We start from the raw sequence: 16,699 nt of genomic DNA on the forward strand, positions 1-16,699 counted from the left end.
TTTATGAAACACTCTGGAGGTGGGAGGGTTCCTGAGAGACGAGGAGCTAACTGTTGTGTGCTAGCAAGGAAACCAGAGATCTGTATGGATCTCCAGGCAGACATCCTTTGCTATTAAACCAGCCCTCAGCTCATCGTTTCAATGACAGTTTAGTTTCATTCCTTCTCCTCATATTCCATAGTCCTAAAGGAAAACACCTGGCTGATAATTCTCTAATTGTCAGGTAATCACTGATGACTTGAAATTTCTTTCTCCCACCCCAATCTCTTGCTGCTGAGGAGCAGGGTAAAATGATTGGTTTCTTTGTGGAGATGAATTAGTCAGTGAATTAGAAAATTTAGGATTAGGAAAGCTTTATTGTACACATTTCTCGAAGCTTAATCCTTGGACATTGCTTTTCTTCCTCCTTCTTCCTAGCAATGGATGAATCCTGTCTCATCTTTTCAGCTACAACCTCTATGCTTATGACTCCCAAATCTTTAACTCTAATTTTGATATCTCATCCCCAACTCCAGTTCCATATCATTGGCTGCTTATAGAGCATTTCTACTTTGGATGCTTTTCATCAACTAAAATTAATACATTCAAAATTAAACATCTTTCAGGAATTGCTTTCCTTTGTTTTTTTTTAGTGCCTATTTTGTATGAAAATTCTGGTGAGGGATTTCATTTCTAAATAAGCATAAGTAGAAGAAAGCATCGCCTAATATTATGGACACTCTAATTGGAATCATGAGGACTAGGTTCAAGTCCCATACCTATAACCTGTATAATTGCAGACAAAAAACTTACCCTACCTAGGTTTTATTTTCCTCATCTGTAAAATGAGAAGTTGAATTAGATGAACATTAAAATATCTTTTACCTTTAAATTTATGATCCTACAAATATTAAGACTTATTACCATAACCATGGTACCCCTCTCTCCCCTCTTTGCTCTCCATTTCTTTGTTTCAATAATAACTGTGCCATAGATGTGCCAGTGGTCTAATATGGTCCATATGAAACCTATGGAGTCTTACTGATAGGGATCAAGGCAAAAGGAGAAGGGGACCCTGAAAGAGAGGATGGCACATGTTCCCAAAGTCTGCAAAGCAATTGTTAAAAACTTGTTATATATGATGACTGGGTTCCCAGACTTACTCACAAATTTTAAATCCCATAATATAACCGGGGCATAAGACTAACAGCACAATTTCACCCATACAAACAGTAATCATTTGCCCTCAATTTTTAAGGGGTAGTCTTTACTTGAAAATGAGTGTCTTTTTTCCTCAATTATTTTTTTTTACATTTTTATTTAAAGTCTTGAGTTCCAAATTCTGTCCTTTCCCTCCCCCTTCCCTGAGATGGAAAGCAATCAATTATAGGATAAATATGTGTGATCATGTAAAACATTTCCATACTGATCATTTTGTACAGAAAAATCAAATAAAAGAAAAAAATGACAATGAAAAAATAGCATGTTTTAAGTCTGTATTCAATCAATATCAGTTCTTTTTTCTAGAAGCAGATATTATGCTTCATCAGTTCTTCAGAATTGTCTTGGATCATTATATTGATGGGAATAGATAAGTCACTCACATTTCTTCAGCAAATGATATTGCAATTTCTGTGTACAACATTCTCCTTGTTTTGCTCATTTCACTCAGAATCAATTCATGTAAGTTTTGTCCAGGTTTTTCTGAAGTCATTTTGCTTATCACTCTTATGGCACAATAATATTCCATTACCTTCATAAACTATAACTTGTTTAGCCATCCCTCAATTGATGGGTATCCTTTTGATTTTCAGTTCTTAACCATCACAAAAAGAGCTACTAAAAATATTTTTGTTCAAATATTTTCTCTTTTTTGGAATGGATCAAAGGATACACATAATATTGTGGCCATTTGGGAATAGTTCTAAATGCTTCTCCTGAATGGTTGGATCAGTTCACAACTCCAACAGCTGTACATTAGTGTCCCAGTTTTCCCAAATTCCCTCCAATATCCAAGATTTTCTTTTTTTATATATTACACAATTTGAGTTGTTTCAATTTGCATTTCTCTAATCAGTAGTGATTTCAAGTATTTTTTTCATATAACTACATATAGTTTTGATTTCTTTGTCTGAAAACTACTTGTTCATCAATTGGTGAATGATTGGTATTTTTATAAATTTGATTTAGTTATCTCTGTATTTGAGAAATGATGAGATTTTTATCAGAGATGATGAGAAATTTAACAGAGACACTTGTTGCAAAATATTTTTCTTAGTTTTCTGCTTTCCTTACAATTTTTGTTGTATTGGTATTGTTTGTAAAAATTTTATATAATTTGATATAATCAAATATAAATTTTATATAATCAAAATTATGTTTTACATTTTTTTAATGCTCTCAATATCTTCTTTGGTCCTAAATTCTTCCTATTTGCATAAATCTGACAGATAAACTACTTCATGATCTTTTAATTTGCTTATAGTATCATCCTTTATGTGCAAATAATGAGCGCATTTTGACCTGATCTGGGTATACAGTAGGAGATGTTCCCTTTATCTAGCTTCTGCCAGACTGTTTTCCAGTTTTCCTAATAGTTTTTTTTTTTGTTTCAAAAACTTAGATGCACCCAAAGAGTCCAGCTTCTGAGATAAAAACTCTCTCTTCAACAAAAACTGCTTGGAAAAATTGTAAGTTAGTATCACAGAAACTTGGATTAGACCAACATCTCACACTCTATATCAAGATAAGATCAAAATGTATACAGGATTTAGACATAAAAGACGATATTATAAGCAAACTAGGAGATCAAAGAATAGTTTACCTGTCAGATCTATGGAAAGGGAAGCAGTTTATGACCAAGGAAGAGATGGAGAACATCATTAAAAATTAACTAGACAATTTTGATTACATTAAATTAAAAAGCTTTTGTACAGACAAAACCACTCTAACCAAGATCAAAAGAAATGTAATAAATTGGGAAACAATTTTACAATTAGTATTTCTGACAAAGGATTCATTTCTAAAATATACAAAGAATTGGGGCGGCTAGGTGATGCAGTGGATAGAGTCAGGAGTAGGAGTTAGGTAGTACCTGAGTTCAAATCTGACCTCAAATACTTAATAATTACCTTGTGGCCTTGGGCAAGTTACTTAACCCCATTGCCTTGCAAAAAAAAATCTAAAATAAAATAAAATATACAGAGAACTGAGTCAAATTAAAAAAAAAAAACCAAGCCATTCCCCAAATGACAAATGGTCAAAGGATATGCAAAGGAAATTTATAGATGAGGAAATCAAAGTGATCCATAGTCATATGAAAAATTGCTCTAAATCATTAACTTATTAGAGAAATGCAAATTAAAGCATCTCTAAGGAAAAGCCTCATACCTCTCAGACTGGCCAATATAACCAGAAAGGACAACAATCAATGTTGAGAGGATATAGGAAATCTGGGACACTAATATATTGTTGGTGGAGCTGTGAACTCATCCAATCTTTCTGGAGAGCAATTTGGAATTATGCCCAAAGGGCAACAAAAAGGTGCATACCCTTTGACCCAGTATACTGGGTCTATACCCTGAAGAGATTCTGAAAAAGGGTAAAAACATCATTTGTACAAAAATATTCATAGCAGCCCTATCTGTAGTGGCAAAAAATTGGAAATTAAGTGAATGTCCTTCAATTGGGGAATGGCTTAACAAACTGTGATACGTATGTGATTGAACACTATTTATTGTTCTATTAGAAACCAGGAGGGATGGGAATTCAGGGAAGCCTGGAGGGATTTGTATGCACTGATGCTAAGAAAAATAAGCAGAACTAGAAGAACATTATACACCCTAACAGCAACATAGGGGTGATGATCAACCTTAATGGACTTGCTCATTCCATCAGTACAACAATCAGGCACAATTTGGGGGTATCTGCAATGGAGAATATCATCTGTATCCAGAGAAAGAATTGTAGAGTTCAAACAAAGACCAAAGACTAGTACCTTTAATTAAAAAAAAGTTATCTTATTATGTAATCTTGCTAACTCATAATCTATTTCTTCTTAAGGATATGATTTCCCTCTCAACACATTCAATTTAGATCAATGTATAGCATGGAAACAATGTAAAGACTAACAGACTGCCTTCTATGGGGGAGAAGGGAAGCAAGATTGGGGGGGAAATTGTAAAATTCAAAATAAAATCTTTCATAACGTCAAAAACACTTAGATGCTTTGGTTTATCGTGTCCCAAACTATTATAGTTATTTACTATAATGTAATTTGTACCTAATGTATTCTACTAATCCACCACTATTTCTTAGCCAGTACAAGATTATTTTGATAATTATCACTTTAAAATGAAGTTTAAGATCTGGTATGGCTAAACCACCTTCTTTTGCATTTTTTCATTGATTCCTTTGATATCTTTAAGCTTTTGTTCATCTAGATGAATTTTATTAATATTTTTATAGCTTTATAAAATAATTTTGACAGTTTGATTGGTATGACACTGAATAAATAGATTAATTCAGGTAGAATTTTTATTTTTCTTATATTGGTTTATCCTACCCAATAACAATTATTATTTTTCCTGTTATTTAGATCTTTTTTATGTAAAAAATATTTTATGGTTGTGTTCCTATAGTTCTTGGGTTTGTCTTGACAGGTAGACTTCTAAGAACTTTGTATTGTTTAAAGTTTTTTTAGGTGTTTAAAGTTGTTTTAAATGAAATTTTTCTTTCTGTCTCTTGCTGCTATAATTTATTGTTAATAATTAGAAATGCTGATGATTTATATGAACTTATTTTGTATCTTGCAACTTTATTAAAGTTGATATTTACTAATTTTCAAGCAGTTTTTAGTTGATTCTCAATAATTTTCTGAGTATATCATCTGCAAAAAGTGATAGTTTAGTTTATTCATTGCCTATTGTAATACTTTTAATTTCTTTTTCTTCTATTGCTATAGATAACATTTCTAATATAATATTAAATAATAGAGGTGATAATGGGGATCCTTGCTTTGTTCCTAATTATACTGGGAATACCTCTAGCTTATTCCCATTACAGATAATATATACCAATGGTTTTAAATAAATATTACTTATCATTTTAAGGTAAGCTCCATTTACTCCTGTGTTCTCTACTGTTTTTAAAAGGAATGGGTGCTGGATTTTGTCAAAGACTTTTTCTGCACATATTGAGACAATCATATAATTTCTATTGATTTTGTTTTTGATATGGCTAATTATGCTAATAGTTTTTCCTGTATACAGGGTCTTTGGAGTAGAGCAATTGGGAATGTTGAAGGTTAGATAGTCTTGGTCTCCAGTAATGAGCTAACACTTTAGTTTGAATACAAAAGATGTGAGGCTTTGAATTCACTTAGGAGAAGATAATTTCCAAGCATATCATTGATTCATTTCATTCCTTTCTTTGGTGAGAGAAAAGCAGAGATTTCCAGGGTTTCCAGAAGAAATATTTTTGACTGGCAATAAATAGGAAGCAAAATGCAAGAATACTCAGATTCCTAAAGCAGGTGGATCTTCTTTGCTCAGCATCAGTACAGCAATCACAATTAATGGTTTGGATAAAATGTTCAACTTGAATCATTACCTTCTTTCCTTAACAAACTTTTTTTTTCCCTAGGTTTTTTGCAAGGCAAATGGGGTTAAGTGGCTTGCCCAAGGCCACACAGCTAGGTAATTATTAACTGAGACTGGATTTGAACCCAGGTACTCCTGACTCCAGGTGCTTTATCCACTGCGCCACCTAGCCACCCCCCCCCCCTTAACAACTTTTAAGGCTTCAAAATTATTTTGCTTGTGATAATATGCTCCTCTCCAAGAAGCACTTGTTAAACTAACCTAGAGTCTATAGGTCTGCTCTAATGTTCTGAATTGGAGAAAAAAAATCTAGTTATTCCAAATCCTTAAAATTTACCTGTTTTTATTTTCAAATCATTCTTAATTTGACTGTCAATAAATGTGGGGGGAAGTTAAATGATGATACATGCTTAGATATGACTTTGAGTAGTCTTGGTTTCTATTCTATAGCTTCTTTTTCTTTTTTAAAAAATTTTATTTTATTTTAATTTATGAAATAAAGCAAGCATTTCCACAATGAGAAAGAATTTTTAAGATGATTGCAGATGAAACTGCAAATCTATTACATTCAACTTGCCATTCTTTTTAAGTATATAAAAAAATTATCATGTAAATTTCTTTTTTCCTTTTTTCTTCCTTACCCCTCTTCCACTTTAATGATAGCAATGATTAGACACAAACACACACATACACACAAACATACACACACATCTACATATATGTTCTTTCTCTGGATACAGATAATATGTTTCTATAAGTTCTTTGGATTTAATTTGGGTATTTATTGTAGTCTAAATGATTCATTCACTCTCTAATTTCTTATTGATACCACTCTTAATACTAACTAAAAGCTATCTTTTCAAGTAAAAGAAAGATGAATAAAAATATTTGAGGTAAGGTTTTAATTTTAATGAGTATCTGTGTATTAAACTCTAACAAGCTAGTTTGTTGGGGAGGGGTTGCAAGACAATGGGGTTAAGTGACTTGCCCAAGGTCACACAGCTAGGTAATTATTAAGTATCTAGGCTGGATTTAACTCAGGTCCTGCTGACTCCAGAGCCAGTGCTCCATTCATTGTGCCACCTAGATGCCTCCTAAACAATCTCTTTTTCCAAGCATCTTGTGGTAGTGAAAGTTGTTTGTTTCCATGCTATCATAAAACATAAGGTGATTTGCCATCCCTGCCACATCTCTATGATTCCACCTACCTTTCTTTCTTTTTTGCAAGGCAATGGGGTTAAGTGACTTGTCCAAGGTCACATAGCTAGGTAATTATTAAGTGTCTGAGGCTGGATTTGAACTCAGGTTCTCCTGACTCCAGGGCTGATCCTCTATCTACTGAGCCACCTAGTTTCCCCACTACCTATCTTTCAAAGACAAGTTCAAAGTATGTATTCTGCAGAAAACCTTCCCTGATCTATCCCAGGTAGAAATGAAGCCTACTGGCTCAGATCTCAGGTGACACTTTGTACCTCTGTGCTTTTCCTTTTCAATTTAATTCAGCAATTATTAAGCACTTACTAAGTGAATTGTGCTAGATAGTGGGAACACAAAAAGAGGCTATTAGTCTTATACTTAAGGAGTTCCTAATGTAATAGTGAGGAAGACAAGTATATGTATATATATATGTGATTGCTATAATTGGAAAGTGAGATATGTGCAAGGAGAGGTCCAGACAACATGCTATGAATAATTTGAGGGAAAAATCCCTTTTACATAGAGAAGGAAGGTCAGAGAAGACTTCGTAGAAGATATCAAATTTGAATTGAGCCTTAAAAAGAGGGAGTGATTTCAACAAAAAGGATCCAAGGCCAAAAGAAGGACATTCTGGCATGTCATGAGCAAGGGAAATTGAAGACATAATGAAAGTCAAGGCAGAGTGATATGGCTGGAATGACAAGCATCAGATAGAGAGAAATGGATATGGCTGGATAGGCAGATTGAAGCCAAGTGGTAAAGGACCTAGAATGAGTTTATACTTCTTCTGGTAGGCAATATGGAAATATTAAAGATTTTTGAGTAATATGATCAAAAGGCATTGACAAGATTCCTCAGGCAGAGATACAGAGGATGGACCATAATGAGGGTATACTGGAAAGGCATAAAGACTTTTTAGAAAATTGCTCCATTAGTCTAGGTAAGAAGAGATGAGTTCTAACTAAGATGGTTTCAGTGGGACTGAAGAGGAAAGATCAGAGGGCTGTAGAAAGGCCAATATGGGAAATAAGAGAAAGAGAAAGGTCAAAGATAGCTCCAAGGTTACAAGTCTAAGTGAATGGAAGTATGATTGTTCCAGAATCTATTCTATTTTAAGATTACTTAACATTTATATATGATATAGTGTGTCTACTAGATTGTGATTTTTATATTATGAACTCTTAATGATCTTTGTATTTCTTACAACTCCCAACATAATGCTAGTTACTCAGTAAGCGCTTAATAAATAGCTATTGAATGAACAAATGAGCAAATGAAACAACCAAATTCACCTACAACCAAAATATTCCCATTGGGATCCTTGGGATTCCCAATGGGACATTGGTTGCTTCTCTCTGTGAGGAATGAATGAAATGAAACCAATCAACTTTACTGAGATACTTTGGATAACTATTATTAGTGCCTGGACTCAGATTAATGCTAATAATACCAGACTAATTTCATTTATATAATAGGTGGATCTATAAAAAGCAGCCACTAGTTGATTTTACTCTATTTTTAGAAATGCAAAAGACAGAGGAGGAGGAAAACCAAAGACCTGTAAAGAAGGAAGATTTGCCTTGGTTGCCAAGAGACCAAAATAATTGTATTTTCTTTTCTCTCCTTTGGTTCTAGGAACAGGGTGTCTTGAGAGACTCATTTTCTTTTAAATGAAAAGTATGTCCAATTCAGACCATTTTCCAGAAGTTGTAAAAATTCAAAAGGCTCTCCAGGGGAGAAAGGCCAAATATGACTGTTTAGTAACTTAAAATTAGCAGGAGCAATATTATTGTGTAACAGGCCATTTATATAGATCCTGGACTTACATTGGTTATGCTTTCTTTTTCTCTTTGCAAGCAGCCAGGGACAAATAGCAGCATCTATATTATCCAAAATCCTACAGGAATATTTGGGGAAATTGTCAGACAGAATGGTAAAGGATAGGATGTGTATGTGAAGAGGTTACTGACCCATCAAACCACAATGAATAGAGGGGAAGGAAAAAGACAGAGAAAGAGAGGGACACAGAAACTCAGATTTCAAGAGAAAAGAGAGCAAGAACTCTGGACAGGCAAGATGGTCCTCAACCAGGACAGTTTTGTCTCCAGTTCATTAGCAGTGCCCCTAGCAAGTATTCTCTTTAATTACTTGTTTTTGATATCTGGGGTTCTCATTGTATATTCAACTATGAAAGTTCACAGAAAATAGAAAAACTAGAGCAGATCTTCAAGAACATCTCAAACCCCTTCATTTTATACATGAGTAAAGTATCCTCTGAAATCCATATATTATATTTCACCACTTTCCCTGATTCAGGAAGGTATGAGGCTGGTTGTGGGCCTGATCTGACCTGGTTCAGGTAATAAATTCCTGAAGTTACACAAAAGTCCTTTGCGAATCAGATCTTCACAGTCAAGCTCCATTATTGGATTTGTAACTCATTTACAGAATATTAAACAAGGTTATATTCAAATAGCTTGGGAAATATATTCTAAAGTCAAATACAAATGGTTTGAGGGTTGTCCATTTAGATTTATCTATTCATATAGATAATTGGGGGTGAATGGCACATATATAAGAAGTTTTTAGGGTTTTATTTTGCCATAGAACAAAACTATCAAGTCTCATGGCAGATCTCTCTCTACTGGACCATAAAAATAAACTTCAAATATACACATTTCCATGGAATGGGGCAAATAGTCTTAAAAGATGAACTAATAAAGATCTTGTTTGCTCATTCTTGAAAGCATCAGTGAGCCAAGTGCTGATATTATCTGCCAGATTACTCTGCCTGACCCCAGCCCCATTGCCAGGAAGAAAAATGACTGACCCATGGTGGGACACATACTTCAGAGTAAGCATGGCCACTGGCAAATAATGAACTGAGTCCATCCCTGAGAGCAACACAAGAGCACTGAGACCAAACAATGAAATTTGGCTTGAGTTAGAAAACAGAATATATGTCAGTCCACTAAGCCATTTCCCCCAGCACCAATTTGTCTACATTGCTTTTCTTTTCTTAAAACTAGGAAAAGTATGACGTGATCATTGGGTTGAGCAAAAACTGACCAGCCTGACCCAAGTCAGTTTTTGCTCAACCCAATGATCACGTCATACTTTTCCTAGTTTTAAGAAAAGAAAAGCAATGTAGACAAATATGCTAAGGGAAATTCCATTACTGAATCTTTTGGTTTGTGGTTAATTAGCTTGTCTATAAGACACATCTTCAGTCCAGGGAGATATATGAATAGAGATGAACTGTTGTTATTATGTTTCTACTTATATTGTTTTCCCAAATACAAAATGACCTTATTAAAGTCTAAAGTTGACATTGTTTGCACCTCATATAGCAGGTGTTCAAAAATACTGACTTCCTTAAACATCTAGGCCCATCACCCCATGGTTGAAATGAGAGGTGAAACTGGAACACTAGAGGGAAAAGATGTTCCGCTGATCACTTGACTGATTGACCTGGCCAGCATCTATGTTAGAACTGAGTAGAGGTTTTTAAAAGGTCAAAGATTATACTACAGGAGAATTGGTTTCCAGTCTCAGTTCTGCCATTGACCAGCTCTGTAAATGTGTGAAAAATAAGGCTCTACCAGTTTATAAGATCTGTCTAAAATTTGGATAGCATCTGGCACATAGAAGTTGTTTAATTAGTGCATGTTGACTGGACTCCTTTTAAGAAAATGGGAATGGTATTCAACCAAGCTCAAGAGATGCCAGAACTGATACATTAAGAAATCAATGGACCCATAGTCTGTTAGATGTAAAGGAAAAATTCCAAGTAATTAGAACTATCCAAAAGAGAAATAGTCAACTTTGTGAGGACCTCCTTTTGGAGATCTTCAAAGAAAGACCAGGTGACTGCATATTGGGTATGTTATAGATTTGTGGTTAGGCACAAGTTAAATTAGATAATTTCTTAGGTCCCTTCTAATTTATGATTTTGTAAATAAAACAGTAACTTAGACAGGAGAAGTGAGATCAAATTTCCTGCCTCCTCCAAAACACATTTCAGATATAGTTATTATCATCATCACTATTATTAGCATTAACATTAATATAGTTGAAATACTTTTAACCAATATTATCTCATTTTATTCTCATAACAAACTTGTGAGTAAAGTGCTATCATCACTCTTATTTTACAGATGAGGAAATGGAGGGAAATAGGGCTAAATGACTAGCCCAGAGTCACACAGCTAGTAAGTATCTCAGGTCAGATTTGAACTCAGGTCTTCCTGACTCCAGGTCCAGGACACCAGTATGTGTCAAAAATCTTAAATCCAGATCTTCCTAACATCAGACCAGCCCTCTATAACTAGCCTGGGTATTTAATCACTTCTAATTTACTTTCTATCTATCACATCCTAATTTACTTTTATCTATGCTGATGTCATAGTCAACTAGGTGGTACAGTAGACAGAGTGCCGAGTCTGGAGTCAGGAAGACCTGAGTTCAAATCAGACCTCAGACACTTACTTGCTGTGTGACACTGAGCAAGTCACTTAACCCTGTTTGCCTCTGTTTTCTCATCTGTAAAATGAGCTTCAGAAGAATATGACAAAGAAAACTTGAGCAAGAAGACCAAAAATGACCAAATAACAAAAATGTTTATGTCATAGCCCTCCGGGTACACTTAGGGTCTAGGAGTGAGGTATCTATGATTTCAGTGGTATGAGGAGTTCTTCAGTGAGTTAATTCCTTCTGCCGAAGTAGCTCAGCATCTGTTCTGTAATTTATAGTCTTAGCCTGTGTTGTCCATGGGATCTGGGATAACCAGATAAGCATAGGAATTTGGGACCCACTGAAAAATGAAAGAATTTGAGCTCTCTGGGATGTTAAAAACTTGTCAGGATTTATGACAAGGTAAACAACAAAAGGCTAAGAGGGATTGATTGCTTGGTAGACAGACAGACAGAGAGAGAGAGAGAGAGAGAGAGAGAGAAACTAGGTGGAAGGTTGAAGTTTGGGGGTTGGGAATAAGGAGACAGGATACAAACTTTACGTTAAACAATGAAACAGAATCAATTTATATCTCAAAAGCAAAAACCCTCCACCTGTTTAACAAGATTTAATGGTATTTAAGATTGCAGAATTTGTTTCTGATTATATATTTTTACATTTATAATTCTCTACATCACCCAGAGCATGAAAAACTTAAATTCCTTTCCCATGGCCATACAGTTAGTGTTTACCATCCAATAATGCTCACAGCTGACTCTCAATACACATTTTTTATAATACCACCTCCAGCAAATGATAGTTGATAAGAAAACCTACTTTTGAAACTTGAAACCTACAGAACAGAGAATTGTTAACTTCTCACTCTGGCTATGGTGATGAATGTGAGGAAGACAGGGATTTGGCTTATTTTTTAAACAATGGAGTGTCTAAGGGGAGTCTTTAACAGAGTTCACTCCATATAGCAGGGGTTTAATAAATATCTGTTGAATGAGTCTTGAATCATTCATATTAGGATTGATTTAGAAGCTTTTATTAAGGGATTGCTATGTATTAAGCATGTGCTGGGTGGTAAAAATATAAAGACAAAAAGGAAACAGTCTCTGCCCTTGGGGAATTTATATTCAACTGGGGAACAAAGGGAAGTTATTAGCCTCTCTATACTTCCAAAAAGATATATCGGGTAATCCACACCAAAAACTCCACACATATAGCCTCTCCTGCCTCTGAACCTTACTTCAATAAAATGGGGCATGCACCTATCTTAGGGACCTGCTATTCTATTAGAAAACCCCAAGTATTTTTTGCTCCTTTAACTGCAGTAACCAGTCCTATGTTTGTGTAAAGGCAAGGAAAAAAGACTTAGTCCCAGAGCATTTCTGGAGAGTGGTGGCAGTTTCCATCTGTGTAGAGTGGAAGTAGGAGACATAGATAACATTATGACGCAGAAGGCAAGGGAGCCTCATCTGCATATAAATAGACCTAATCAGAAATGCAAATTGCAATCAAGAGAAATTTTGAAAGCCTTTGATAACTATGTGATTGTGCAGATAAGGAAAGGTCAAACACTTGTATTGTTAAAGGCTTTAAACTGCTATCAGCCAGCCCCCAGGCTTCCTTTGTAAATGAAACATGGAAGACATAAATATATGTCAATCAGGAATCAGCCTAGGACAGGGTCCTCAGATAGCAGCTTTTTTTATTATTCTCTCCCCAGGTCTTTCCCTAACTAAAAACCCTAGACTTGTCTGGATACAGGCCCAATTCGGGGAAAAAAAAAAAAAAACAGGAATAAACAATAAAAAATATATCCTTCTTGCTATATAATCTAGGTTCGTGTACAAATCAGTATAAAATATATTTACATTTAAACACACTCCACAAATGACTTCTCCATGGGTGCTGTTCTCATTGAAATATCATAAAGGTAAGATATATCATGATTATTAAAGGCTATTAAAGGTTCACAGAATACTAGTCTTAGAGAAACCCTTCAGAGGCCATCTCATCTAATTCATACCTGAGAAATACATTTCTGATGGACTACCCTTCACACAAACACACACACATTCTTTGCCATGCTTTCTCCAATGTACTGAAATAACATTCAAATTGAATATTGAAATGCATGATTATGTGATTTAAAAATAAAAGACACAAAGATAATTGTCTTTATCCAGAATTATATCTGTAGTCTTCTGTGGGGAGCAGAGAAAAATCAACATCCAAAAAAAAAAAACCTCAAGAAAGGATTGAAAGCAATTGTTTCAACAAGGTGTTATTATTTCTTGTGGGTTCTCTTACAAGACTATTTTTCCTCTTTTAAATTTTTTTTTCCACTGAAGCTTTCTTAGGATTCAGTGGCAAATTGTTTATGAAATATTTATCATCCTTATAACTAGATGCTTTCCCCCAAAACAACAAACTAATGAATCAAGAGAGCCATCTAGTGCCGTACCTTGGAATCTTAAAGAGGGTTTTCACAGGATGCATGTCAAACAAGGGTGGGTCTCCATCCCCCAGCTCTATAGCCGTGATCCCCAGGGACCAGACGTCACATCGAGCATCATAAGAGTAGTCGTACTGCTGTTCGCAAGCAATGACCTAAACAGACAAAAGCAGGACGTGAGACATTAACCTTCACTGGGCAGAAGACCACGCCCCCTTCAATGTCATAAGAGGTCTTCTGTCAATCAGAGCATCCTCTCTCCTGCCCTGGCTTCACTGACTTAGAATTCCTAAAGTAAGAGGAAGGTGAATCTTTTCTATTTAAAGATGACTGACTGTTCTACCACTTGGTATGTTGCCTGACTTTAAAAAACAAAAACAAACAAATAAAAACTTGATCACCTGGCTGTCTCAAGGGCATCACAGTAGTACTTCTAAAACATCTTACGTTTATGTCCTTATACCTGTCATTCCACAAAATACAGAACACAGAGTAGTATGCTACACGCTAAACCTGGAGTCAGGAAGACCTGAGTTCAAGCCCAGCCTCCAACTTGCTAGTTGGGTCAGCCTGGGCAAATCATTTAAGCCCTGTTTGCTTTGGTTTCCTCATCTGTAAAATGACTATAATAGCAGTACTTATATCTCAAGAATGATGTGAGGATCCAATGGGGTAATAACTATAAAGGACTTAGCATATAAAGTGGCCTAGCATATAGTAAACATTATTTAAATGATATCTATTATTAGTAATATCATTACAGTCTAGTCACTTAAGCTCTCATTGCTGAAGCAAACCCACTAAAACTAGAAATAAATTCACATTAGTATATAGTCTTTCCAAACCAAACTCCAAGGTTTTCTTCTATCAATGAAATAACAGGCCCAGACCAAATATTACTGCTACTGCTTTGATAATGAAAAATCAATTTATCTTAGAAATGATTGTCATCTGAATTATTAGATAAGAACCCTGGATCAATCAATGCCAGCTCTTCCATAAGCTCTGTGACCTTGATCAAGTCTCCTCTCTGGGACTGAAGCTCTCTCTCATCTGTGAAAAGTGGGACTGAAATGGTTAATTTTTATCATGTTTCTCAGAGATCTCTCTAACATTAGTAATTAAAATCTGCAGTTTAAAGATCCTTTAAATAACATTCTTCCTTGCATCTCATAACTATGCAAGACAAGGAATGAAAGTAAAATTATTGCCAATTAACAGATGAGGAAACTGAAGCACTTGGAAACCACTTCTCCAAAGTCATCCCCCCTTGATAAGGGTCAGAGCCAAGATGAAAACCTTGATCTTCTCATTCTGAAGACAATATTCTTTCCTCTCTGACATATTGTTTCTTGTGATAATAAAAATAATAACTGACATTTATGCAGCTGTAAAGGTTTGCAAGGCATTTTATTATATGCATTATCTTATTTGAGCCCCACAGCAGCCCTATGAGCTAGGTGTTAATTATCATTTCCATTTTGTAGATGAAGAAACTGAGACTCAAAGAACTTTAGTCAGCCAATTTATTGAGTGTTTGAGGGACAATATGAACCCAAGTCCTGCATGCTCTCCATGATGTCATACTGCTTCTGTTCTATGATTCATGACATCAATATAAAAGATTCAATTTCCTGAAATGGTGATTCTTCCTATCAACGTCTATCTGACCCCATTCTTTCCCTTTTCAGTAGTAGCTGCCTTGCTCTCCCTGCTATAATTGGGTCCAAAAGTTTCAAAGGCAGAATGCCACTAGCGTTGTCATTCTTAGTCCTCTGTCTTCACTTGTTATTGTTCATTGTTTTTCAATCATGTCCAATTCTTCATGACCCTATTTGGAGTTTTCTTGACAAATTTGACAAATGGTTGACCATTTTCTTTTTCAACTCACTCGACAGCTGAGGAAACTGAGGCAAACAGGGTTAATGCCATCCTCAGAGTCACACAGCTAGACTGAGACCAGATTTGAACTCAGGTGGATGACACCAGAACCAGCACTCTATCTATCATGGTACCACTTAGCTGTCCATCTATCATTGCCCAGTGATCTGTACTGGTAAGCTTCCAGAAACAATTGCAAAGACTCCTTATATTTGGGCTTCCTTGTGAAAGATCATATGTTGGGGAAAAGGATGGGAGAGGTACTTGGGGTATTTTTGTTTGAACAAAAACATTTCCCTCACCAATCTGAGGACAACCTGGGGCACCTGGGGCAAGGCAATGTTCTTCCAGGTCAAAAAGAAAATGTTGTCACATGTTAGAAGTAGTACCTGGAGGCATACAACACTGCTCTGGTAAAAGCACAGAGCTCTGATCCTTTCTGTTCCTGTTGCTAGCGAGAGACATGCACTGTACAATTAATATCATTGACCTGCCAGCTTTTGAAAATAGACTCTGACTGAATGGGTCAGAGCTTCTGAGGAAAGGTGCAAAAGCACAGTCCTTGGCTGGTGTCCTTTGCTACAATACAGGCAAGCATGATTTTTGGAAAGCAAAGATGCTATTCATGGAAAATGGAAAGGGCACAGATTACTAAGCCCAACAGGAGCTCATATTCTGGTTTTATGCAGACTTGAATTGTATCCATTTTTTGAGTGAACTTTATAAATTCACAGGTATTAAAACTGGAAGGAGTCTTAGACCTCACGTGGTTGAGATCCCTCATTAGACAGATGAAGAATTTGAAACTCAAAGAGGTGGAATATTTTGTTCAAGGTCAAATAGTTATTTAGAGAAAGAGAAGGATTAAAACAGAGGTTGCCTGAGATATCTGGTCAAGAACTGGGAACTATATGGCCACATTACTTCTTTATAGGTCTTATATGACCATTATTATTACTCACAGACATGGGGCTCTCTAAGGGCTAGGAGAGGGCATCCTGGATGATCATCCAGGGACATCTCACATCATCTCTTAAGAACCCTATAATTCCCCTAGCAGTGATCATATGTGGCAGTTCTGGTACCTTTTCTTTCTTCTCAAATGAGACTTGATTTCAGGTAA

At 35.6% G+C, this 16,699-nt stretch overlaps 1 protein-coding gene across 1 annotated transcript in view; it reads right to left on the reverse strand.

Annotated features, from left to right (window-relative positions):
* The window catches only part of MYO3B (myosin IIIB), a 567,258-nt gene that overhangs the window by 486,784 nt on the left and 63,775 nt on the right, over window positions 1-16,699 (reverse strand). Inside the window, exon 7 of the mRNA XM_074212806.1 lies at window positions 13,705-13,850. Coding sequence (XP_074068907.1) covers window positions 13,705-13,850 — 146 coding nt within the window. The remainder of the gene's footprint in view (window positions 1-13,704; window positions 13,851-16,699) is intronic.

The sequence above is a fragment of the Macrotis lagotis genome, chromosome 1 (assembly GCF_037893015.1).
Source record: "Macrotis lagotis isolate mMagLag1 chromosome 1, bilby.v1.9.chrom.fasta, whole genome shotgun sequence".
NCBI lineage: Eukaryota > Metazoa > Chordata > Mammalia > Peramelemorphia > Peramelidae > Macrotis > Macrotis lagotis.